The sequence below is a fragment of the Panthera uncia genome, chromosome D4 (assembly GCF_023721935.1).
Source record: "Panthera uncia isolate 11264 chromosome D4, Puncia_PCG_1.0, whole genome shotgun sequence".
NCBI lineage: Eukaryota > Metazoa > Chordata > Mammalia > Carnivora > Felidae > Panthera > Panthera uncia.
The window spans coordinates 84,470,540-84,493,557 of record NC_064807.1 but is presented as its reverse complement, the minus strand read 5'-3'; the positions used below and the strand labels follow the sequence as shown (position 1 = coordinate 84,493,557).

Sequence of the window (23,018 nt, the reverse complement as noted above, 5' to 3'; positions counted from 1 at the left end):
TGTCTTTCTTGACTGACTTATTTTGCCTAGCATAATACACTCTAGTTCCACCCACGTTGTTGCAAATGGCAAGGTTTCATTCTTTTTGACCGTCAAATAATATTCTATTGAATATATATACCACATCTTCTTTATCCATTCATCAGTTGATGGACATTTGGGCTCTGAAAGCATAATTTCTTTTTTTTCAAATTTTAATGTTTACTCATTTTTGAGAGGCAGAGAGCGAGCAGGGGAGGGGCTGAGAAAGAGAGAGAGAGAGAGAGAGAGAGAGAGAGAGAGAGGAATACAGAATCAGAAGCAGGCTCCAGGCTCTGAGCTGTCAGCACAGAACCAATGTGGGCGGAACCCATGAACAGTGAGATCATGACCAGAGCAAAGTCCCACACTCAACCGACTGAGCCACCCAGCCGTCCCTGAAAGCATAATTTCTCATGGCTGTATGCCTGCCACTCGTTAAGAGGCAGACCCCATGATTTACCTAGCTGTTCCCCTAAAGTTGATTACTTTCCAGACAGCTATTATCAGTAATGTTTCCATGAATGACCTACTGGCTTTAAAAAGTCTTGTTTCTGATTAGTTTCTTGGGCAAGTTTCCTGCAAGAGGGGTTACCAGGTCAAAGGGCAGAACACGTTCAATAGTCTTGATGGAGAATTTACAGATTTTCAGAAAGATGAATCAACAAGGATCACCAGCATGAACATTATTTTTAGTGTTTTGTTTGTTTTTGTTTTTGTTTGTTTGTTTGTTTTAGTGTTTTGTTTGTTTTTACTCTGGCAATTTACTAAACTCAACACTGTGTCAAGTGCCAGTATTAAGCATTACATAATATTATCCTCACACCCACCATGGAAGGGAAGAAGAAACCGGCTCAGAGAGGACTCCCCTGTCAACCCGGGTCACCTAACCAGAAGGTAGTGAAGCCCCGATTCAATTTCTCCAACTTCTGCTGGCACTCAGACCAGGTGTCAGCGTGCTTGGACCTGGGTGGAAGCCTAAGCGATCTTGACTCGGCTCCTTCTCTCCCTCCCCATTGCCTCTGTCTCGGTTCTCACCAGAGTGAGTTTTCTAATCCAGGCGGATGCGATGCCGTCATACCCTAGCGCTCTCTGCCCTGCGGGGATAAAGCCCAAGGCCAGGCCTTCAAAGCTCCCATGCTCCAGGCTGCCCTTCCACCCAAGGGCGCAACGTCCTGCTAACTCGAGACACTTTCGCGTCTCTAAATCCAGGCCGAATTAGGCACCTGTGCTGCTGCCTGGGGCTGCAGTGGAGCCGGCCCAGAGCTCTAGGACAGAGCTTGTCACACGACTGCAGGGATTGGCTGACACTCAGGTCTTCGCGCCTAGGCGCGCCGGGCCGGCCTCCAGTCTGCGCGCCTCTAGCGCCACCGTGCGCGGTGTCCGCGCACAATTGGCGCTTAATGCAAAAGAAGGGGATTGCCCCCGGCGGTTACCTGCATTGACGACTTTAGGTAATAGAAAAGCGAAAAAGGATCGCTACTTAGTAACCGCCGGTTGTTTGGCTCAGTGACTCCACGTGGGGATGAGGGAGAGGGGCGTCGGGATGCGGGACTGAGTCGTAATTAAAGGGTCCTTGGGGCAGGACAATTTCAGGATCAGGATGAACGCCGTTTTTAATAATTGAACTCGGCCCTCCTCACCCCCTCCCGAGTCAAATCGAATAAACACCTCCAGACGGACCTCGCCACCCCGTTTTAGGGCAAATTCTTCTGTCGACTGTGCTGGTCACCCTCTGGCCCGGTCTAGGTCCCCGAATGTGCAGCTGCCGGCTGCACGGCCCCTCCCACCTCAGCCCCGCGCGGGGCCCCAGGATCGCGGGACAGTGGCGGCCGCGGGGAGGTCGGTTGGGGACGGTCCTCCTCGAAGTAGCCCGCGATGTCCCCACCAGACGACAGACCCCTCCGGGCGACAGACGGACCTCGGGGTCGGAGCCGCGGGTTCCCGGTGCGGAGGATGCGGCGCGGAGGGCCTGAGCTGCCTCGGGCCCCCTCGCAGCTCCGAGCCGCTCCCGCCGCAGCCGAGGCGCCGGGTAAGCGGGTGCCGCCCCCGCAGCGGGACGCGAGCTCAGCGCAGGATCTTGCGCCACGGGCCGCTGCACCGAGTCCTCCGGTCCCCCAGAGGGCGCTGCTGTGGCCCGGTCAGGCCCCAGCAAAGCGGAGCGCTCGGGCCGCCCCGCCCGTTCTGCCGGTGGGGGCGGCGCGATTGCGGCGGGGGTGCGGGGAAGTGAGGTGCGCGGGCCGAGCGCCGCTTGGGGACGCACGGAAGGGTTTAGGGGCCATCTGGATGGAGGCTGAGGGCGTCGCGCGCAGGTGGGGTAACCGGATTTGATGTGTAAGGCTGGCTCGATCGGCAGAAGAAGGGGTTAACAGAATGGGGAGGGAAGCCTTCCTCCTACTTTGTTCAGAGGCCAAAGCGAAAGGTTGGGGGTGCTGTTATTGACACAGAGTAGGCGCGAGGAAGAGGGTGGGGTTGTCGTGGAGGGGGGCTGGCATCGGGACGCGGTGGCGCGAGAAAGGCTGGAGGCGGGGTGGAGGTGCATTTGGGTAGGACGCCCCGGGAAGGACAGAGCCGTGGGAGTAGGGGAGATGGCAGGCGGGGTTGGGCATTTGAGGGAGGGACTGTCGACAGGATTTACGGGAAAGTGGAGGGAGGCGGGGGTTATTGAAAGCATGAGGGTGCAAATGCGGCGTGCTCTTGGCAGGCCTGGGGTGTAGGCAGGCCTGGGGTGTAGCGGTGAAGCTCAGCGGGCAGGTATTTGAGGGCCGTGGGCGGGGGAGGAGGGAAGGAGGGGTCCCGCCTTACTCCGCGCCCTCCCTTCAGCCACCATGTTCAACCAGCAGCAGCAGCTCCAGCAGCTCCAGCAGCAGCAGCTGCAGCAGCAGCAGCTGCTCCAGCTCCAGCAGCTGCTCCAGCAGTCCCCACCGCAGCCCCCCCTGCCCATGGCCGTCAGCAGGTGAGTTCCCCTCTGGAGGGGCGGGCGGCTTCAGTCCCGCCACTCAGATCCCTGTGGCGGAGACCCCATCCCAGTCCTTTCGCCCGGGGCCGTCCCTGTTTCAGTCCTGGGAGCCATCAGTTCCCACCCCAAGAGGTTCCTCTGTCTGCCGTAGAGAGGGGGCAGAGGATGGAGGTGAGGGAAGAGGGAGGGTCCGACTCTCCCGCAGCCCTCTGACAGCCCCTCCCCGCACACAGGGGGCTGCCCCAACAGCAGCCACAGCAGCAGCTCCTGAACCTCCAAGGCGCCAGCCCCGCCTCCCTCCTCAACGGCTCTGTGCTACAGAGAGCTTTGCTTCTGCAGCAGTTGCAAGGTATAGCTACTGGCCCCTTCTCACTGCATCTTAGCGGTGGTGCCCTAGCATCCCCCTTTTGCGCCAAATCTCCCCCAGATCCACACGCTAACTCTGAGAGAGAGCTACTCTCAGCGTCCTCGTTTGCCGATGAGGACACTGAGGCTCCAGGAGGTGGAAGTCCCAAAGTTGCTCAGCTGGATGCCGGTCTATGCTGGTCACCGAGGTGTGCCCTTGGCCATGGTGCTGACTCTGTGGGCTGTCCTCAGCACCCCTCGCTCACATTCAGATTAGAGGAAATGATGGGTGAAAAGGTCTATTTTGACACCCCGCCCCCTGCCCCCACGGCCCATTTGATAGATGAGGAAGCTGAGGTCCAGAGATGGGGGAAGTCATTTGTGCTGGATCACACAGCTAGATTAAGGCCTGAGGCTCCTGACCCCCTGGGTCTCTGAATGGGCGTCTCTAGCCCTGTGTATTAAGCCGATGCCTTTGTCTCAGTTTCCCCATGTGGAGAGCAGTCTCTCAGCTCTTCCTTCTAAGATGCTGCTTCAGATACTTCAGCCCCTTTGGGAGTAATCTTAGGAGCCCAATGACCTTCGGCCAGCTCAGGTTCAGACCCAGCCCCTCCCAGATGGAAGCTGTGGCTTGCTGGGTGGTCCTTCTGGGCGGGGCACTGTGCTGAGACCTTTACATACACAATTCCTTGACTCTGCTGACAACCCTGGGAGGGAGATACCATGATCCCATTTTACAGATGAAAAAACTGAGACCTAGAGAGGCATCATGTGCCCATGGTCACCCAGGGAGTAGATGTTGATTAGAGGGAGAATTAGAGCCCAGGTCTTGCTACAGAGCCATGTTCTTAGACACCAGGCTATCCTGCCATCCAGCTGGGTATGCTGCCAGGTCAGAAGATGTGGTGGCTGTCACTCTTCAGCCCTGCCACATAGGCGGGGATGGTCCTGGAGTTGATTGACAAAGGATCAATGGATAGTTGGAGAGAGAAAACCACACAGGGACCCACGATGTATACATATGTATGTATCCCCCCTTTTCTTTCCCATTTAAAAAGTCACACTCTTCAAAGAAAAGTGAAAACAAATTTTTGAGAGGACAAGAAAACCCAAATTGTCATAGATAGACTCACTCACCTCCTGAAGGAAAACAACAACAGCAACAACAATAAAAAACACCCGTGAAGATTTTGGTGTATTTCCTCCCAATTTTTTTCTAGGCACAAACTTGGGAATTTGTATATGATTGTGGTTGGTTATTGATGTAAGTGAAAAGCTATGTCTTGTTTCTTTTTCATGGAGTAGAATGACTTGGTCATTTACCAGATGATTTGACAGTCTCTGTAAAGATTATTTTTTAACAGCTGTTTTGTTTTGCTCTTGCGTACCTACACTCAGCTGCTTCCTTTTTTTTCCCCTTTTTTTCTTTTTTTTCCCGTATTCTTTTTTTTTTTTTTTTTTTTTTTTTCTGTTTTAAATAACCCTGGGATGAATATCACGTTTGAGACTATTTTCTTAGAGTGGATTCCCAAAAGTGGATGACTGGGTCGGGGGATGGATGTTTTATGGCTCTTGATAAGTATTGCCAACTTGCTTTCCCCAAGGACTGGACCAGTTTGCAATGCCACCAGCCACGTCTGACAGTGTCGGTCTCACCATGCCCACGGCAACCTTGGGTATTATATGCTTTTTATATATATATATATATGTATACACGCATACAACTTACTAACTTGGTTGGCAAAAAAGCTATATCATTAATCTTTCAGTTTACATTTCTTGGAGTGTTAGCGTAGCCAAACGTTTTATATTTGTCTGTTTCAACATTCATATTTCTTTTTGTGACTTGTCCATGTCCTTTGTCCATTTTTCTTTTAGATCTTTTAGATCTCTTGATCTTACTGTTTTTAAGAGCCGGTTGGCTCTCTGCACATATGTGTACATGTATTTGTTTTAACGTTAACTGAACGCTGACTCTATACCAGGCACACTCGCATATGTCATTGAATCCTCGTAAAACAGTGAATCAGGCACTATTATTATCCCATTGTACAGATGAGGGAACTGAGGCTAAGAAGAGGGAAATGATTCGCTCTAGGCCACAGAGCTTGGGCTGTAGGACTCAAACTAACTCTTACAGCACACCTGACTCACGCTTTCAATCCTATGCTTCCTGTCCCAGCTTTGGGGCAAGGATTTGAACCGTCTTTTATGGCTCAAACACTTCCTGAGCACTGGGCCTCTGAGTTAGATGAGGTGCCTGCCCTTAAGGAGTTCCCAGTGTGGTTGGGTGGTGGGCATTGGGAAGCAGACAAGGAAATTGTGCAGCTGGTTCTAGAAGAGGGAAGGAAGTCTGCCTCTGGGGACACAGGGAAAATGTGGGAAGGTCTCTCAGAGGATAAACACCTAAAGGGAGGCCTGAAGGATGACCAGGAGGTAGTGGGCGCTGAACAGCTCAGGCAGAAGGAATGGCATGTGCAAAGGCCCAGAGGCGGGAAGAAACCAGGCTTGTTGAGGTAATGCACAGAAGCCTGTGGCTGAAATGTAGTGGGTACATGTGTGGGGAGGAGGGCAAGAAAGGAGGTCTGGGAGGAGGGCAGGGCCAGACCCTGCAAGGTGAGGAAATGGGCTTCTCTCAAAGCAGCAGGGAGCTACAGAAGGGTTTAGGCAGCATGGGGAGGGGCAAAGGCAGAATGTGCAGAGATCTTGGGCAAGTTACATCGCTGCTTTGCGTCTGTTTTGTCATTAGTAGAGATCATAATACCTATCTGGAGAGGGAGAAGGCAGTGCCTGTCTCCTCCTCAGCTGGAGCAGGAAACCAGCCCTAAGGCCCCCTCACCATGAATGCCCAAGGTGCGGGTGGGCCTCTGGCTCTCATCTCCCTCCCCTGGCTGCCCTTGTACGGGAAGGGTTCCCTTTCAAGTGATCTGTGCTGTTTCCTTGATGCTTTGGGGGGCTGATGCCTGACCCTGGCCTCTACCGTCCAACCGTGTTGTTAACCTCTTCTCCCCTCTTCCTGCCTGCAGGTAACCTCCGTGGCTACAACCTGCCAACCCCGAACCTGACGGGCCCCAGCCTCACGGTCCCCCAGCTGGCCACCCCAAATCTACAGCAGTTCTTCCCCCAGGCCACTCGGCAGTCCTTGCTGGGGGCCCCTCCTGTTGGGGTCCCCATAAACCCCTCCCAGATCAACCTTTCAGGGCGGACTCCCCAGAAACAGGCCCGCACCCCCTCCTCCACCACCCCCAATCGCAAGGTGAGTGATGGCTGGGGCGCAGCAGGTGGGGATGGGCGTGGGAAGGTCATACCTGGTATCAGCCTAACTCCACCCACTCTGGCACACACTGGGCCTTTGGGCAGGTCACATCCCTTTTTGTCCTCGGTGTCCCCATCTGTAAAAAGGGGGAAGGGGTTAGTGAGTTGGACTTGTCTAGTGTTTCCCAAATTTCAGATCTTTGTGACTCTCTGATGGGACTTTTGCCACGTCCAAACGCCAGCAATCCTGTTGTTTACCTGATATTTCTCTCTTTGTAAACACACGGAGATACAAATGACCCATAACACTGTATTTGTATTAGGTGTCCGGTCACAGTTCTCGGTAAACCAGCGCCGCCCTATAGAAATAAAACATGAGGCATGAATGGAATTTAAATTTCTTTAGCCATCACATTAACAAAGTAAAAAGAAACCAGTGAGATGAATTTCGGTAACAGATTTGAGTTAACTTCATACGTAAAAAACATGACAACTTCAACCTCCAATCAATATTTTAAGACGCGAATGAGGCATTTTGCATTCCTTTTTATTTTGTACTGAGTCTCCAAATTCTGGCATGTATCTCCATTTGGCTTGCTACCTTTGGAAAACTCAAAAGCCAGGCACCCGCGGCCAGGGGTTACTAACTGCAGTAGCTGAGCTTTAAATGAATTCGCTTCTCCTCGGTTACATTTCTTTAACAAGGAAACATTATGTCACTACCTGAAATTTCAAAAACAGTCCAAAAGAATTGCTGTACACAGAAGTGAAAGAAAGGAAAGGGTAAAACAACATTACAGGACCCTAAACTCTACAGTGTTGTCATTGGAAGGTTCTGGAGCTGCACCGCCACCTCCTTGGGCCTTGAAGAGGGTGCAAGGCATTAGAAGGAGGCTCACCCTGACATCAGCAGAGTCAGTCCTGGACAGAAGCAGAAAGAGTCGAGGGAGTAGCTTCTCTGGGACTGTCGTGTCCCTGAGTGTCCCGGCAGCCCCTCACATAGGGCACCCTTCTGAGAGCATTCCAGGGGGCAGGGATGACACTGCCCTTTCTGGGCTGCTCTCAGGCCGGCCCACATCTGGAAGTGAGGCATTTCCCTCCAGAGAGCGGTCCTGGCCTCCAACCTGCCCATTGGGCCCCTCCTAACATGGTCTTGTCCAGTGTCTCCACCACCCATTTTACATATGGGAAAGCTGAGGCTCAGGGAGAATGGTGGAGGCTGCCCCATGCTGCACAGCTGTCAAGACAGACCCAGAGCCTTACAGGACAGTAGGGCCCGTGTCATGCAGGGTGAGAGGCAGGGAGTTCTGAAGGGCATGGAGTCCCGATGGGATGCATGTTTCCACTCAGCGCTGGTTCCTCGGGCTTAGGAGGAGGGACAGAGGCTGTGGGCAGGCTCCTGGGAGTAATGAGTGCCCAGGACCAGCCGGAGCTGTGCATTTATTTAGCAAACATCTGTAAGTCTGGTAGGAGCCCCAGTGGTACAGATGGTGTGACTGGCCTGACCCTCCTTGGAGGTCTTCGCCTGGGGAGGAGGGTGTTAGCAGTGGTAAGACGTTAATGCAGATAATGTTCCCACCAGTTAATTCACCTTGTGGCAAATGCCACAAAAAGGAAGCCCAAGGTCCTCTGGGCCTGTGTTAAGGGTCTATCTACTCTGGGGTCAGGAGGGCTTCCCGCAAGAAGTGCCTTTGAGGCTCTGGGTGAATTCCTGGGGGCCGGGAGAGACCTAGGACCTTGGGGAACCAGAGAGAAGGCCAGGGTAGACGTAGAGAGGGCGAGGAGGCTAGTGGGGAGTTGGCTGGAGGTGGGGGCGTAGGGGCAGAGGGCAGATTGGGCCGGCTTGGGTGAGGAAGGAATACTCTAGAGTCGGAGGAGTCACAGGAGGGTTTCAGCCTGAAAGAGACAAAAGACATGATCAGGTTTGCGTGTTAGAAGGACCCTTCCGGCTGCTTTGTGGAGAAGGTGGTTGGGAAGTCAGGCAGCACCATGGGCCCGCCGGGAGGGGGCTCTGTATCCCCCAAATCTGGGTTAACAGCCAGGTAGCCTACACAGGATTCCTGGGGTGCTGAGGATCGTCTCTGGGCAGCTCTTCATCCCCTGCGGGACTGTTGAAGCCGCTCTTGGGCCAGGGGGTTGCTTACGAGGGTGGGTGGCCGGTGTCAAAAACAGTTTCTGAAAGGAAGCAGGATTCTTCTTCTCAGACGGTGCCCGTGGAAGACAAGTCAGACCCCCCAGAGGGGTCTGAGGAAGTTGTCGAGTCCCGAACAGACACACCAGAAGGTAAGGGAGGGAGGCTGCTAGCCCTCTGGGTGGGACACAGGTTGGGGCAGGCGGGTGCAGGGTCGGTGATGGAGGCAGACCTGGGAGGCGGGGATCTTGGTGTGGGGCGAGCCCAGGCCCCAGCTCGAGGGGGGAGCTCCTAGTTTGTGCTGCTCACGGCATTGGCGGTCACTCATCTGCCCTCCGTTCCAGACCGAGATTCCCCACCCTGCCCAGATGGCATCGCTAAAGAGAAACACACTGTAGCACCTGAGCCCGAGTCTTGTGAGGCATCGGAGCCACCGGCTAAGAGGTCAAAGAGGTAACCGATGCTGAAAACCTTCCCTGGGCCCAGGGGCCCTGTACTCTCATTCTTGCAAAGCCCGGGGGTGGGTGTAGCTGACGGCCAGGACCCTTTATAGAGAGCTGGAACAAGGAAAGGGCCTTGACCTTTGGCTTGGAGGAAGGTCAAACCCAATTCTGCATCTTACTTGGGAAGACCCCAGGCCAGAGAATCTCCGGTATCTTCACTGGGCCTGAGTCACCTGGTGGCCAGTTCGGAGAGGTGAACATGTGCATCTGGGACCTCAGAGTGGGCGGAGGATGGGCGGCTTTGCAGGGCCTTGGATACATAATAGCAGATGGTGGGAGGCAGGGGTGAGTGATCCTGCCCATTTATTTAGGTACAACTGGGGCGTGGAGAGCCGGAGGGGCTCGGCCAAATGCCCGGCTCGGGCTCGCACGTGCTATAACTAGGACTGAACTTGGGTCTTGGCCTTTTTGAGGAGCCCCTGGGGCCAACTGGGAGACATCGGAAGATCTCTTTCAATCCTCCCTAGCTCGGAGTTGCCCACAGAGAAGGGGGCCGCCGGGCAGCTGCAGGCGAAAGTCCAGCCTCGGGCCCGGACCACGGCACCGAAGCAGACCCAGACGCCTGAGCTGCTGCCTGAGCCGCCGGAAGCCCGAGTGCTGCCACGATTCCAGCCGCGGGTTCTGCAGATCCAGGCCCAAGTGCAGCCTCAGACGCAGCCGCAGCCGCAGCCGCCGCCGCCGCCGCCCCCGCCTCCAGGGGACACCCAGGCACGGCCCAAACTGCAGAAACAGGCACAGACGCAGACCTCTGCAGACCACTTGGTGCCGCAGCAGGTGCAGCCGCAGCAGGTGCAGAAGGAGGCAGAGCCACAGAAACAGGTGCAGCCCCAGGCACATCCCCAGCCCCCTGGGCAGGCGCAGCCGCAGCAGCTGGCACAGACGCAGACATATCCTCAGGTCCAGCCACCAGAGCAGCCACCAGGACAGCCTCCCGTGCAGCCCCCTGACCGGACTGAGGGGCAGCCTCAGACCTGGCCGCAGGTGTCCATGCCAGCATCGGAGCAAGCACCGGTTCCGGTTCGTTCCACGGTGCCGGAGACACCACCAGATCCGAGAGACGCCGGAGCAGGTAAGGGAGCACTGGTTCCCAGTCGCCCCGTGATGGGACAGTTCGGCCTGGACCCTTTGCCCTTCCCCTGGCGTTGTCTCCACCAGAGGCTTCAAGGTCCTGGCTGTGGGTAGAAACGGTGGCTCTCAGGCCCGGATCGCTTTGGGCCCGGGTGGGAGATGGACCCCTCTGTCATTTCAGGCCTGAAGGAGGCCTCGCCAGAGCCAGGAGGCTCCCAGGTCAGCGTGGAGAGCCAGGAGGAGTTGACCAGCAGTCTGGATGTGGGAGAATGTGAAAAAAGGGCAAGAGAGATGCTAGGGGTGGGTAGATACGCTACCGTGGCTGTGTGCTTACCGCGGGGCCCGGCGGCGGGAGGACCCCTTGTGTTTCCCCACCCGTGATAGGTGACAGCCGCCCTCTGCCGGGGCCGTGGGTTTGATGGAGGGTCGTCAAGCTCCTGTGCTGGTGTGCTGCCTTCACATGCCTTTGCTCTGAAGAACTAGAGGTGCTTTTGGTGACAAGTCCCTTCCAACCTGTTCATCCCTGGAATAGAGCCCTTGGTCCCTGACGGGGGAGCACTGCTCTAGTGGAGAGAACACAGAGGGCAGGCCTATGCATGCCGTCTGGGTCCCAGCTTTACCTCCTGGTGTGATCGTGGCCAAACCCGTTCCCTTCCTGGTGTCTCCATGTCTCCGTCTGTCACATGAGGGTGGGGTGGGGTGGACTTCACAGTTGGGTGGGCTTGGGTTTGAGTCCTGGCTGTAGTACTCCCTAGCTCTGTGAGCCTGGGCAGTCACCTGCCAGCTCAGTGCCTCGGTGTCCCCATCTGTGAAGCGGGCTGTCAGGAGGGCCCAGTAAGACCCTGCTCGTGGGTGTTTAGCACAGGGCCTGGCCCACCGTAGGTGCCCAGCTGGTGATAGCTCTGCCCCTGTTCCCGGTGCAGGTGTGGGGTGCCGGGGGCTCCCTGAAGGTCACCATCCTGCAGAGCAGCGACAGCCGGGCCTTCAGCACAGTCCCCCTCACGCCCGTGCCCCGCGCGGGTGACTCTACCTCTGCCACCCCTGCCTCCGCCAGCACACCCTCGAAGCAGACCCTCCAGTTCTTCTGCTACCTTTGCAAGGCCAGCTGCAGCAGCCAGCAGGTACCTGCCGGCCAGGCCCCGGTACGGGGGGGGAGGGCCGGTGGGCAGAGTGGAGGGTGTCTCTGGCGGATGCCCAGGCCTCCCCGCGGCGCCTGAGTGGCCACAAGGGCCCCGTGAGCACCATCCAGGGCAGCTGTGCGTTTGCCCCGAAAACAGTTCCTGAGCAGCCAAGAAGTTAGGGATTTAGAGTCCGGCAGACCGGGTATAAACCAGCCCTGACTAGCCGCGTACACCTCAGAAGGTGAATTCTCCTCTTTATGACTCCCATTTCCTCACGCATCAGATGAAGAAACGCTTAGAACCCACCTCACCCGGAGGTTCCAAGGATTCAGTGACCTGACATTGAAATCACGAGCCCCAAGCGCCCCCTGGAGCGAGCAGCACGTTAATAACAGCCTTAGGCTCGTAATAATAACAATAATTATTATTACCCTTGCTATTGCTACCTCTGTCATCCAGAGCAGAGCCATGGGATCCGGAGGTTAATCGGACTGCTCCCTGCCTTTGAGGGGCCCACACGGTCTCCGGAAGGAGCACAAGCTCCGGCTGCTGTGTGCCCACTTGGTGTCTCAGTTCACCATCCTTCTGTGGCCCCCACGGGGCTGTTGTAAGAGAGACGGCTTCGGCAGCGGCGGGGTGGCCGTGAAGCCGAGGTCGGAGGCCTCCTCCTCCACCCTTGCCCGCTGTTCCGGGGCTCGTTCTTCAGGCCCATCCTTCGCTCTGCTGGCTACAGGAGTTCCAGGACCACATGGCGGGGGCCCAGCACCAGCAGCGTCTGGGGGAGATCCAGCACATGAGCCAAGCCTGCCTCCTGTCCCTGCTGCCCGTGCCCCGGGATGTCCTGGAGAGAGAGGACGAGTGAGTGGGGGATCTCGGAGGCTCTGTACTGGGGGGTAGACAGTCTTGAAGGCCAGGCGAGGCTGGGAAGGGCCCTGAGTCTGCCATCTTCAAGGTCCGCCTTTGGGTTAAGCATTGCCCTCTGCCAGAGGCCTCTCCGCACCATTAACGGTTTAGCCTCGGGCCTCAGTTTTCCTCATCTGTAAAATGGCCTGGTGAAGGATGCAATGTAAGAATTCATGAACTAGGTGGTCTCTTAAGGCTCCATCCAGCCAGGAACAGTGGGACCACCCATATGGGAAGGAAGTGGGTTGTGGCACAGAGCCCTGCTTCTCCGGCATATGTGCTGACCCCAGCTGGGGGGGCGGGGGGTGGGGTGGGGACACACAATGGTGAGGATCATCACCTTGTGGCCTGAGGTTACAGCTACACTGTGCCACCCCTTTTTCATTGCCATAGGGGCTTCATTGACCCAAAATATGTGCCCTCCTGGAATCCAAAACTAGCTCTTGGGCTAAGAAGGCCTGGTGGAAGGTACAAGACCTTTCAGCACCCTGTGGGCAGTCATGGAGGCCTGCTGGGGGGCTGGGGGGGCGGGGGGGGGAAAGCAGGTAGGCACTGCCTCAGGCCATGCTGGGGGACATGGGCTCTGTCACAGAACAGCTGCCCCACAGCTCCAGGTCTCCTAATTGTTCCAGAGAATCTAGAAACCCAGCTTTGTATGTGAAATCTCCCAATTTCAAAATGTTAGCAGCTAGCTCAGAATCAAGATGAAACAAAGCCTATGGAGGCCGAACCAAACTCCTTCACAGGCTGGGCAGTCCCCGAGGCAGTGGTTGGGGACTCAGCCTTGAGCGCTTACAGAGGGTCACAGCTTGGAGCTCCCTGTCCGCATGCTCTGGGTGACGGAACACTCTCTCCAGAGGCAGCGGTGTCTCTGTTAGGTGCTTCTTTGAGAAGAACTTCCCTACGTGGTTGTGCAGTATGTTCTCGACCTTTAAACTTCCCCCTGCTTGCGGACCTAGGAATTATACTTAGGGGAGATAATCATAAATACAGGAGAAAGATGACTCACAAAGATGTTCCTTGCAGAGTAATGTAATGGTGACAGATTTTAATTGGAAACTTTCTAGAATATCGAAACCTGCGGGATCAGTTAGATCAGGCTTGTCCACTCGGTGGAGTGGTTCTAATAAACAGGACAACGGCAGGGAATTCATGAGAACGAGGAAGCAGGTGTGATGCAACATCAGGTTAGAACAGGTTCAAAACTGCCATGTGCAGAATGAGCTTGGGATCTCGTGACACAAGAAAAGCGGAAGGATGTGGCCCGTCTTTTAACAGGCTTTAGGTGCGGGAGATTCACTGAACTGTCTCCTGATGACGTCACCCCTTGAATCCTGACCTGGCCCCCTGAGGCCAGTCCTTCAGACTGGCTGCCTCTCCTTCCTCCTTGGTTATTATTCTTGTTTAAGGATTCTTCCAGATGAATCTCAGAACCGTTGATAAGTTTCTAAAAAAGCTCCTGTTGGAACTGCATTACATTTATGGGGAGCATCTTGGGAGAGCGGCTGTCTTTCCAACAAGAACAGCATCCCACTGTATATACTTGTTTTGGTTGCCGTCACTCAGAGAGCCCCCGCCGAGGCGTTGGTGTAACACCTGCCAGGTCTACTACATGGGGGACCTGATCCAGCACCGCAGGACTCAGGACCACAAGGTATGAGGGCCTGTGTGCTGCGAAGGTACCCACACATCTATCTCCAAGCCCAGGGTTGGGAAGGAGGGAGCTGAGGTTGGGGACGGAAAGACAATTGCACTCTTTATCTCTGGATGGTCATAACTCAGAAGCGTGGCTTCTCGATGTTTCCTCTTTGGGCTTCAGTTTCTCCATTTTTCCAAGTGGGTGAAGCACCATCTCATCCTGTCATTCAGCCACGGGGCTGGTGGGGTCCTCTTGGCGGCTACTCTCTCTCCCCGGCTCGTCTTCTCTCTGTCCTGTTGCCATCTGCCATCCTGTCTTGTAGCCAACAGCACAGGGAGTGGATATGTTTGCCCATGTTCTGGTAAAGGGGCGGGGCACAGCCAGCTGGTTACAGATGTGGTAGTCTGCGGGTGGGAGATGAGATCTCACTGGGCACAGCCTGGCTGCACCCGGGGACACTGCCTGCCACCTACTCGGCCTGCCCTCCTTTCCCCAGATTGCCAAGCAATCCCTGCGACCTTTCTGCACTGTTTGCAACCGCTATTTCAAGACCCCCCGCAAGTTTGTGGAGCATGTGAAGTCCCAGGGGCATAAGGACAAAGCCAAGGAGGTAACCCCAGCTCCCTCACAGGACATGGGCCCAGAGAGGTACAGAGCCTTGGCCAGGGCCACACAGCAAGTTGAGCTTTTTCGCAGCCTGAACTCATACCAGGTCTGGAGGGATTGGGACGCTCAGAGTTGTGGGGTGGGTGGGGTGTGGCCCTTAGGCTGCCCAGAGCTGACCTGAGCCCTGGCCCACTCTCCGGGGCAGCTGAAGATGCTTGAGAAGGAGATTGCCGGTCAAGATGAGGACCACTTCATCACGGTGGACGCTGTGGGCTGCTTTGAGGGCGATGAAGAAGAGGAGGAGGAGGAGGAGGATGAAGAAGAAGAGATCGAGGTTGAGGAAGAATTCTGCAAGCAGGTACTTGGGGGGCGAGGTAGGGTGGGAGGCAGGCTGGAGGCTGGGCTCCCAGCCCAGGCGGGACCTCGCCCCACCTCCCGGGGCCAGGGGGCACAGTGCTGACGTTTGTAGGCACTAACGGGTGCCAAAATTTAGTACAAATAGGACTGTATTCCGTATGGCTAGGTATAAATACACATCACGATGACTGCAGGGCGGCCGGTTACATGGGTGAGGACCTCAAAATCTGGCTGAAATTTTGACCTGCATTGAGGAAGGGAAAGGGCATCTTAGGCCAATAAGGGCACGGAGGGAACTATGCAGGGGACACGGAAGAGTCAGCATAAGGTGATGATGACGATGACACCCATAGCAGACGACATTTTTGAGCAGTTACCGTGTGCCAGTTATGTACCAAGCACTTTCCTGGCAGAGACCCACCCATTTGGATGTTGGGAAGTGAGATGCCAGAGCCCGTGCTCCTAACACCGTAGCTCCTCTGAGCCACGCCCTGGTGCTTGATGTGGGGATACATGGGGATTAAGGCCTGGCCCTGCCCTCCCAGAGCTTGCCCTTGCAGTCCGGGGGTGGCGGTGGGGGGGTGGGGAGCCAGGGAAAGGGGCATCATGGAGGGGCTGTGGATGGAGTGTCGCAAGGGTGGCCTCCAGCCCTATGCAGGTTTGATGTGAGATCGCTTTGTTACTCAGCAGTTGGCCGTGGTATGACCTCAGGCAAGCCCCTCGCCTTCTCTGAGCCCCCCGTTTCTCCTCTGCTTAGAACTAAGAGCCCCAACTCAGGCTCTAAGGAAGGGCCGAAGCCCGGCCTGAGGCGGGGGTGGCAAATGGGAGTGGTTGTCCCTCCTGGAAGGCACATTTGTTTGCTTGGTGAGTGGAGGAGGGCGCTCCTAAGCATGGTGGGGCTGCTGTGGCTGGAATCAGATGGCCCCGTCTGGAAGGGGCTCATGTCTGGTAGGCAGGAGGAAGGGTCCTTAGTCACCTGAGCAGGTCACTGCAACATCAGATAGGAATTCAGGAAGCTGGCAGGGGGCTCGTGGTTAGAAATGTCACGAGGGCCTGGGGCCCACCAGGGTTAAATACGCTGCTCCTCCGTAAACCCTGGGCCAGTGAGTTACTGTGCCTGGACCTGTTTCCTCTTCTGTAAAATGAGCGAAGTGTAGAAGGTTGTTATGGAGTTCAGAGACGACACTTGTGATGTGTCGGGCACACCCGGCATGGATTATGGAGGGCTTCCTGGAGGAGGGGACTGATGGAGCTGAACCCAAAAAAGTCTAGATCGGGAAGGGTACTCTGGCAGGATAGGCATGTGCAAAGGCTCAGAGAATGCCACCCACAACCTCCTGGGGATCATCCTCCTGGGTATCAAGGGAGTGGTGTCAAAGAGCTCAGGGAAGTCAGAGCTGAGGCCCACACTTGCCTATTTCCAGGTGAGGTCCAGAGATATATCCATAGAGGAGTGGAAAGGCTCAGAGACCTATAGCCCCAGTACTGCATACGGTAAGACCCAAGCCCTGACCCCGCCTCCCCTCGTCCCACTCAGAGGCTGGGTGAGCAAATGGGCCCCTAGGGAGGGCGGGACACGGGTTGGCCTGGAGGGACGAGTGCACAGATGCTGCCGTCCTACAGGTGTGGACTTCCTGGTGCCCGTGATGGGGTACATTTGCCGCATCTGCCACAAGTTCTACCACAGCAACTCGGGGGCACAGCTCTCCCACTGCAAGTCCTTGGCCCACTTCGAGAACCTGCAGGTGAGCCAGGCTTCCTGCCCCACCCGCCCTGGCTGCTGGGTAAGGCCTCAGCCCTGGGGCACAACCCCCCAACAGAAGGCCCTGCCCACAGAGGGAATCAGAACAAGGCTAGTGCCCAGCTCTTTCTGCTGTCCTGGCGGGGTGCGTGGCGGCGGGGCGGGGGGCGATGCCGAGGGCCAGGCTGTTAGCTCCAGAGCTCTGGCACGGGGAGGCTGAGGACATCTCATAGCATCACACGGTGTGTCCGCTGCAGCATCAGCCGGGCTGGGGAGGCAGCCGCTGGCAGGGAGCGTACCTAGTGGGGAGGCAGCCCTGCCTCATCTGCACCCTCTGTGTCCAGAAATACAAGAAGGCCAAGAACCCCAGCCCTACCAGCAGGCCCGTGAGCCGCCGGTGTGCAATCAACGCCCGGAACGCCCTGACTGCTTTGTTCACTTCTGGTGGCCGCGCGCCCACCCAGCCCAGCACCCAGGACACAGCTAAAACCCCCAGCAAGGTGACAGCCCAACCCCCTCCTCCCCCACTTCCCCGGCGTTCAACCCGCCTCAAAACCTGATAGAGGGAGCTCCTCATGCCCATCCCGTCTGGGTCTAGGTCTGCTTTGCTTTTTAGAAGTCTGTGTGGAAATTTTGACATGGTTGGTGTTTTTACTGAAAATCTAATAAAAGAAGGTAGTTTGGCTGTACAGGGCCCACCAGCCTTTCTGTCTGGGTGGACAGGGTGAGGGGGCAACCCTGCCAGCTCTCAGCCAGAACCCACCCTCTTTGGGCACGGTGTGGTGGCCGAGCTGGAAGGCCAGAGACGGGCTCCCTAACCAGGGACTCTGAGGGCACAAGGCACTTCACCTCCCCCAGAGTCTGCTTCCCTCTTGATGAGGTGGTCAGGGCTAGGGAAAGCACCTTCAACTTAGATCTGCCTCAGCCTTCAGAGTCTGGACCCTAGGGGGCAGGTCTTCTTGTTATCTCCAAAGTACAAGTGAAGAAACAGGTGAAGAGGCCTAGCAAGGTCAAGTGACTTGCTGAAGGTCATACAACTGGTCCTGGGCCTGAGCTCTGGCTCTGTGCTGGCCTTTCTGTCCACCTGAACCCTGTGGGAGCTTAAGTGCAGGAAGCTCCCCACTCCTCTGGTCCCCCCCCCCCCCCTTGTCAGGCGACCCTAAGATGAATCATCTGTGAACGGGGCCGAGGCTGAGCTGGCTCCTTAATTCTGCTATTTCCCCATTTGGAATGACCCTTAGAGATAGACAGCCAGACCAACCCTGTTATTGGCCAGTGGAGAAGACTGAGGCCAGGAGCAAGAGGATGATGGCCAAGGTTACACAGCATGAATTGCTGTTGGCTGGCTGAATGAAAGGCCCTAGTACCCAGAGAAGCTGAGTGTATCATACTGGGTCACACAGCGTTGTCTGATGGGCTGGGCTGAGGAGGCAGCTGCTGGCCAGGCGTGCACCAGGTGGGGAGGAAGCCCTGCCTCACCTGTACCCTCTGTGTCCAGAAATACAAGAAAGCCAAGAACCCCAGCCCTACCAGCAGGCCCGTGAGCCATCAGTGTATGATCAGTGCCTGGAATGCCTCCACTGACCTGTTCACCGCTAGTGGCCAGTGGGGTCCTCACCCCAGGATACAGAGGAGAGGCACAGTGATGTTGGAGACCCATTTAATGTGGATGCTCAAGGCCTGGGCAGAGTGGGGAGTGTCCTGGAATTGGGCAGGCAGGCAAGGTGGGTGGGTCGCAGGCCCACACCTGACCCCAGGAGGGGACGTCAGGTGTTGGGGGCTGGCCCAGGCATGCCAAAGGAAGTACCAGAAGGGTGGCCCAGGCAGGCACACCTACTAGAGGGACCCGCAGACCCACCCTTAAGAAGGTATCTAAGCCAGGTGGTGAGTGCCCAGGCCACAGCCTAGCCCAGGAAGACAGGGTTGGGGCTGGTTGGAGGCTCCCAGAGCCTAGGGACTGGCATCGCTAGGAGCCTCCCCGAGCTGCTGCTGGAACTCAAGGCGTGTCTGCCGGTTGGACTCAAGCAGCTCCTGGAGGCGGGCGTGGAGGTGGTCGTTCTTCTCCTCCAAATGGTCCAAACAGGAGTTGATCTGGTCCAACATGGAGTTGATGGCAGCATATTCTGGGAGGAAGGCAAAAGACAGCCAAGGTTCTGTGTCTCCTCGGGGCTCACAAACATCCCCACCCACACTGTGTCCCAGCCTGGGGGACAAAAGGGCTTTGGGCAAGTCCCTATTCCTTCCTGAGCCTCGGTGTCACCGTCAGGAAAATGGGTGGATGCCAAAAGTGAAAGGCTTTGGGGACATAATACCTTAGCGCACCATCCTTTTTTCTATGGTTAGGGTGGTCGGGGGGAGGTCTGCCAGACATTGTCCTGCCAACGCCAGCTTTCTCTCCACTTCCTACATCAGCTGCCTGGAGGCCAGGGCCCACCTTCCCGAGTGGGGCAGTCAAAGCCCCAGTCCCCAGGCAGGCTCTACTCTCCAGCCCTTCAGAGGCTCCCTCTGCCCTGAGGGAAAAGAACCTCCCAAGCCCCAAGGCCCCTCCCCCTCTCTAGCCCCGTCTCCCATACCCTTTCCTTTCCTCACCCGCCTTTGCCCACCTCGGGGCCCCTAAAACATGCTGCTGTTGCCTCTGCCTGCAGGGCGTCCTTCTCCTGTCTTCCTTCCCTCCCCCTCTCCTCCTTCAAGTCTTAGCATGGGTGTTGCCACAGAGAGACCTCCCAATGCCCCAGACGGGATCAAGCCTCTGTGTCTGACCTCCTTGCCCTCCACATGCCTCCACTGCCCTCCTTCACCTCTGGCCTGACTGCTACGTGTGCTGCTGTGTCTCCCCGACCAGACTGCAGAGCTCTTGAGAGGGGGAATGCTCTTGTGTTCACTGCTGTTCCCCTGACGCCCTCATTGCCACACTATAAGCACTTGTTGAATGAATGAATGCATGAATGAATGAAGCCTCTGACTTTCTAGCCTTTCTGCCTTTGCTCACCTGTCTCTGCCACTCAGAATGCCTCAACCACAACAGCTATTCAAGGACCAGCTCAAAACGCCTCTTCTAAGAAGCCTTCCCTGGTGTCCACCAGAAACCATCACTCCCTCCTCCATGGCCACTCCTGACCTGCCTCTCAGCAGCATAATGTCCCTTAGGATCCAAGGGCTGGGCCTGTGCCCACTGCGGACCCAGTTCTGAGCCAGCCCATGACTCAGATACACTCAGGTGCCAGCTTGGGACAGAGGGGAAGCAGCTGGCAGTGTTTGGAAAAGGCCAGGGCTGGAGGAGTGTGTCTGGAATATGGGTGCAAGTGTGTCTGCATTCGGGGGGGTGGGGGGATGGGGAACCACCATCACCCAGAGCTGGCACACCTCCCAGAGGACAGAGTCCTGGAAAGTCTCTGCTGGATCTTAAGAGTCCAACCCCCTTGTAGTACAGATGGGGAAACCGAGGCCCAAGAAGGAAGGGACCTACCCAGGATCCTCCAGCTGGTTGGTGGCATAGCCAAGATTTAGAGAGAGCAGGGGCACACGGGTTTCATTCCCAGCTCTGCTCTGCCCCAGCAAGTGACTGCATCTTTTGGGAAGGGAATAAGGACTGGGTTGTTGTAAGGATTCAAATACATTAAGAACTCAGACAGGGTCTGGCCGCGACAAGTACTTAGTAGATGATTATTATCAACACTGCACATTTTGTGTCATGAGACACAGGCCCGAAGCAGGATGGGGGAGGCGAGTGTTTCCACACCACTGGGGCCAGGCTTTATCCACGTCAAGGGCACTTCCTAGTTCTAAGCTTTGCCATCTGCCTGGGACAGCCTCCTCCCCACTGCACCAAGTCCTGTGAACCTGCCAACATCTACTCATTGTGACACTTAAGCGGCTTTTCCAGATCACTCCCACCACTGCAGTGGGCTCCATTGCACACATCTGGCCACTGTTGACCTGCGGTGCCTAGGGAAAACTGGCCAGTCCACCCTTTGCCACCCTGTGGGAGGCCCTCTACCTTTTTATTAAATGCAGACCCTGGGTGATCAAAGTGTTCTAAAACTATTGTGATGGATGTACAACTCTGAATATCCTAAAACCCACTGACATGTAAAATTTAAATGGATACATTATATAGTATGTGAATTATAGCTCAATAAAGCTGTTATCCAAACAAAACAAAAAGCAGACTCCATACTTATCTCACATTTACTAGGTCCTGTCTTCCGACTTGAGAAACCCATCTTTATTACACTAAAGAGAATAATAACTGCTCACTTGCATGCTTCGAACCTACTATTTTCCATTTGTTTTTTCATTTAATCCTGACACATCTCAATGCAGGAGACACATTATTATTCTTACTTTACAGATGGGGAAACTGAGGCTCCCAAAGATGAGAGGGGAGCTGATGCTTCTCTCTCCACCACCCATCCGCCCCCTCCCCCGCAGCGCTGTGTAGGCAACAGGCTGCTCGGTAAGCAGGTCGCATTCGCCAAGACTCTAGATCACAGCAAAGGTGGCTGGGGATGCTGACTCAGCAGGGCGGGTTCGCCCACCCAGACAGCCCCTCCCGCTAAGCCAAAACGGCCCACTCGCGCAGCCCCTTCAGGAACTTCCCTCGCCACAGGGGCTGGAGGAAGCGGCTGGAGCAGATGCCAAAAGGGCGAGTGACCCTGAAGCGGTCTCAGTTTCCCCATCTGTAAAACGGGGCCGGTTGCCCGCAGTTCTCCAGTGCTGCGGTTTCCAGGGACCCACTCACTGATGCTCGCCCTGAACCTCCAGCCAGCGCCCGCAGCTGCAACCCACCCAGGAGCGAGGGGTGGGAGGGCTCTGCGGTCCCTTCCAAGTCCCCAGTCCGACCCCGATTCTCCTTTCCAGGAGGCAGCCCTGAGAAAGCAAAGGTCGCTTCAGCAGCCCCCCTGGGTCACCTGCTTCCCCGAAGCCGTCATCCTCGCCTTCCACGCCCGCCTCCGCCGGCATGCCCAGGTCCCCGTTGGGGCCTGACATGGCGGGCTCCGGCGCCGCGAGGGCAGCACCACGACGGAACGGGGCGACCGTCGCGCCGAGAGCCGGCGCCGGGCGGAAGGTGGCGGCGCCGGATGGAACGCTGGGCCGGAAGAGAACGGGGCCCGGCGCCCGCGGCCCCGCCCCCAAGGCCGGAACCGCGCGGCCCGAGCTCCGCCCCCACCCCGCCCCGCCGCCAGAACTCCTCCCCTGCCCGCCGTCAGACTCCGCCCTCGCGTCCCGCCCACACCCTGCCTCACAGTCGAGCTCTGAGCCCCGCCCCTCTCCAGGCCGCCGGGCGTGGCTATCCGGGCCGCTGGCTGAGGAGCCTAGGTGGTGGGGGCGCAGGCCCTCAGCTAGGGCGAGCGAGCCCGGCCGAGGGGTGGGGGCGGCCTCCACTGTGCCCTTCCTGCCGGTGGGGACCTGCGAGTTCCTGAGCCGGAGCCTCCGCGTGGGCAAAATCTGAGACGCGTGACTTCTAAGGCTCCCTATGGCTTCAGAAGATAAACGTTCACGGCCTCAGCGAGAGTCAGGGTCTGGGTTGGCACAGGGCTGCGTGCGGCTTCGGGATAAGGTTGGCCATCATCCCCCACCCCTTTTTTACCAGCTGAGAAAGGGAGGCATGCCGAAAGTCACCCACCAAGCAACTGTCGCTCCTGAGCTGGACCCAGCTCCGCTGGACCCAGTGTGATCCTGGCCAGGGGTCCAGCTGAGCCAGACCCGTGTTCCAGGCGAGAGGGGACTGGGACTCTGCCAGGAGGCCCTATGGAAGCAGCAGCCCGGTCCTGGGCTCACACCGGTAGTTCCTGTGGGCAGGACGTCCCGGGATAGGAGTTAGGCTTGTCCATCTGGCGCCTCCACCTTCAGCCTGGCGCTGGCTGTCGGAGCAACCAGACTGTCACTGCTTTCCATTGTTGAGCCTGCGATGTCGGGCCCCAGCGGGGACCTGGATATGTCCCAAATGATGACAACGGGGAGGGATCTTCTCTGTCCCAGAAGCTGCCCGGTCATTTCACCTGAGGAAGGTAGAGGTGAGGTTGAGTCCTCCGCCTGCAATCAGAGCCACCACGGACTTGCCCTCTTGGCAGCCTTGCCTTCACCCTGAACCGGCTTGAGTGGAGGTGAGGCCTGCATTCAACCAGTGGGCAGGGCTGAGAAAGAGGGCTGGGCATCCGCCTTTGGCTGAGGGGTTAGAGGTCCCCCTGAGGATCAAGCATTTCACCGACCAAGAGAGCGGAGCCCCACGTGCCCTGCCTGGCATAGAAACACCCGTATCTTCATGTGGCACGCAGGTCTGCAGAGACGTGGCAGAAACACAGATCACACACGTGGACATGCTGACATAATCCAAACACATTTATCCTTGTAAGCGTGAGACAGCCAAAG

General features: G+C 56.7%; 2 protein-coding genes across 6 annotated transcripts; one reads left to right on the top strand and one right to left on the bottom strand.

Annotated features, from left to right (window-relative positions):
• The first annotated feature begins 1,841 nt into the window (after nt 1-1,841).
• CIZ1 (CDKN1A interacting zinc finger protein 1) lies at nt 1,842-17,335 on the top strand. Of its 5 annotated transcripts, XM_049629548.1 has the most exons (18): nt 1,842-2,050; nt 2,842-2,974; nt 3,211-3,326; nt 4,927-4,998; nt 6,349-6,578; nt 8,767-8,860; nt 9,053-9,161; nt 9,679-10,030; nt 10,109-10,280; nt 10,461-10,579; nt 11,203-11,400; nt 12,134-12,258; nt 13,870-13,957; nt 14,439-14,552; nt 14,754-14,906; nt 16,330-16,399; nt 16,529-16,650; nt 16,991-17,335. In XM_049629548.1, exons 1-18 carry the CDS (start codon nt 1,897-1,899, stop codon nt 17,204-17,206), a joined length of 2,637 nt encoding a protein of 878 aa, XP_049485505.1. In that variant the 5' UTR covers nt 1,842-1,896; the 3' UTR covers nt 17,207-17,335. The 5 variants fall into 5 exon arrangements, with proteins under 5 accessions (XP_049485505.1, XP_049485502.1, XP_049485515.1 ...); XM_049629545.1 differs by having other exon boundaries at nt 9,679-10,280; XM_049629558.1 differs by lacking the exon at nt 1,842-2,050 and adding an exon at nt 2,208-2,330 and having other exon boundaries at nt 9,679-10,280.
• Nucleotides 17,336-18,289: 954 nt separating this feature from the next.
• BBLN (bublin coiled coil protein) lies at nt 18,290-21,832 on the bottom strand. The gene is made up of 2 exons (XM_049629601.1): nt 21,557-21,832; nt 18,290-18,769 (listed from the first exon to the last, which is right to left on the bottom strand). Exons 1-2 carry the CDS (start codon nt 21,633-21,635, stop codon nt 18,597-18,599), a joined length of 252 nt encoding a protein of 83 aa, XP_049485558.1. The 5' UTR covers nt 21,636-21,832; the 3' UTR covers nt 18,290-18,596.
• Nucleotides 21,833-23,018: the final 1,186 nt, after the last annotated feature.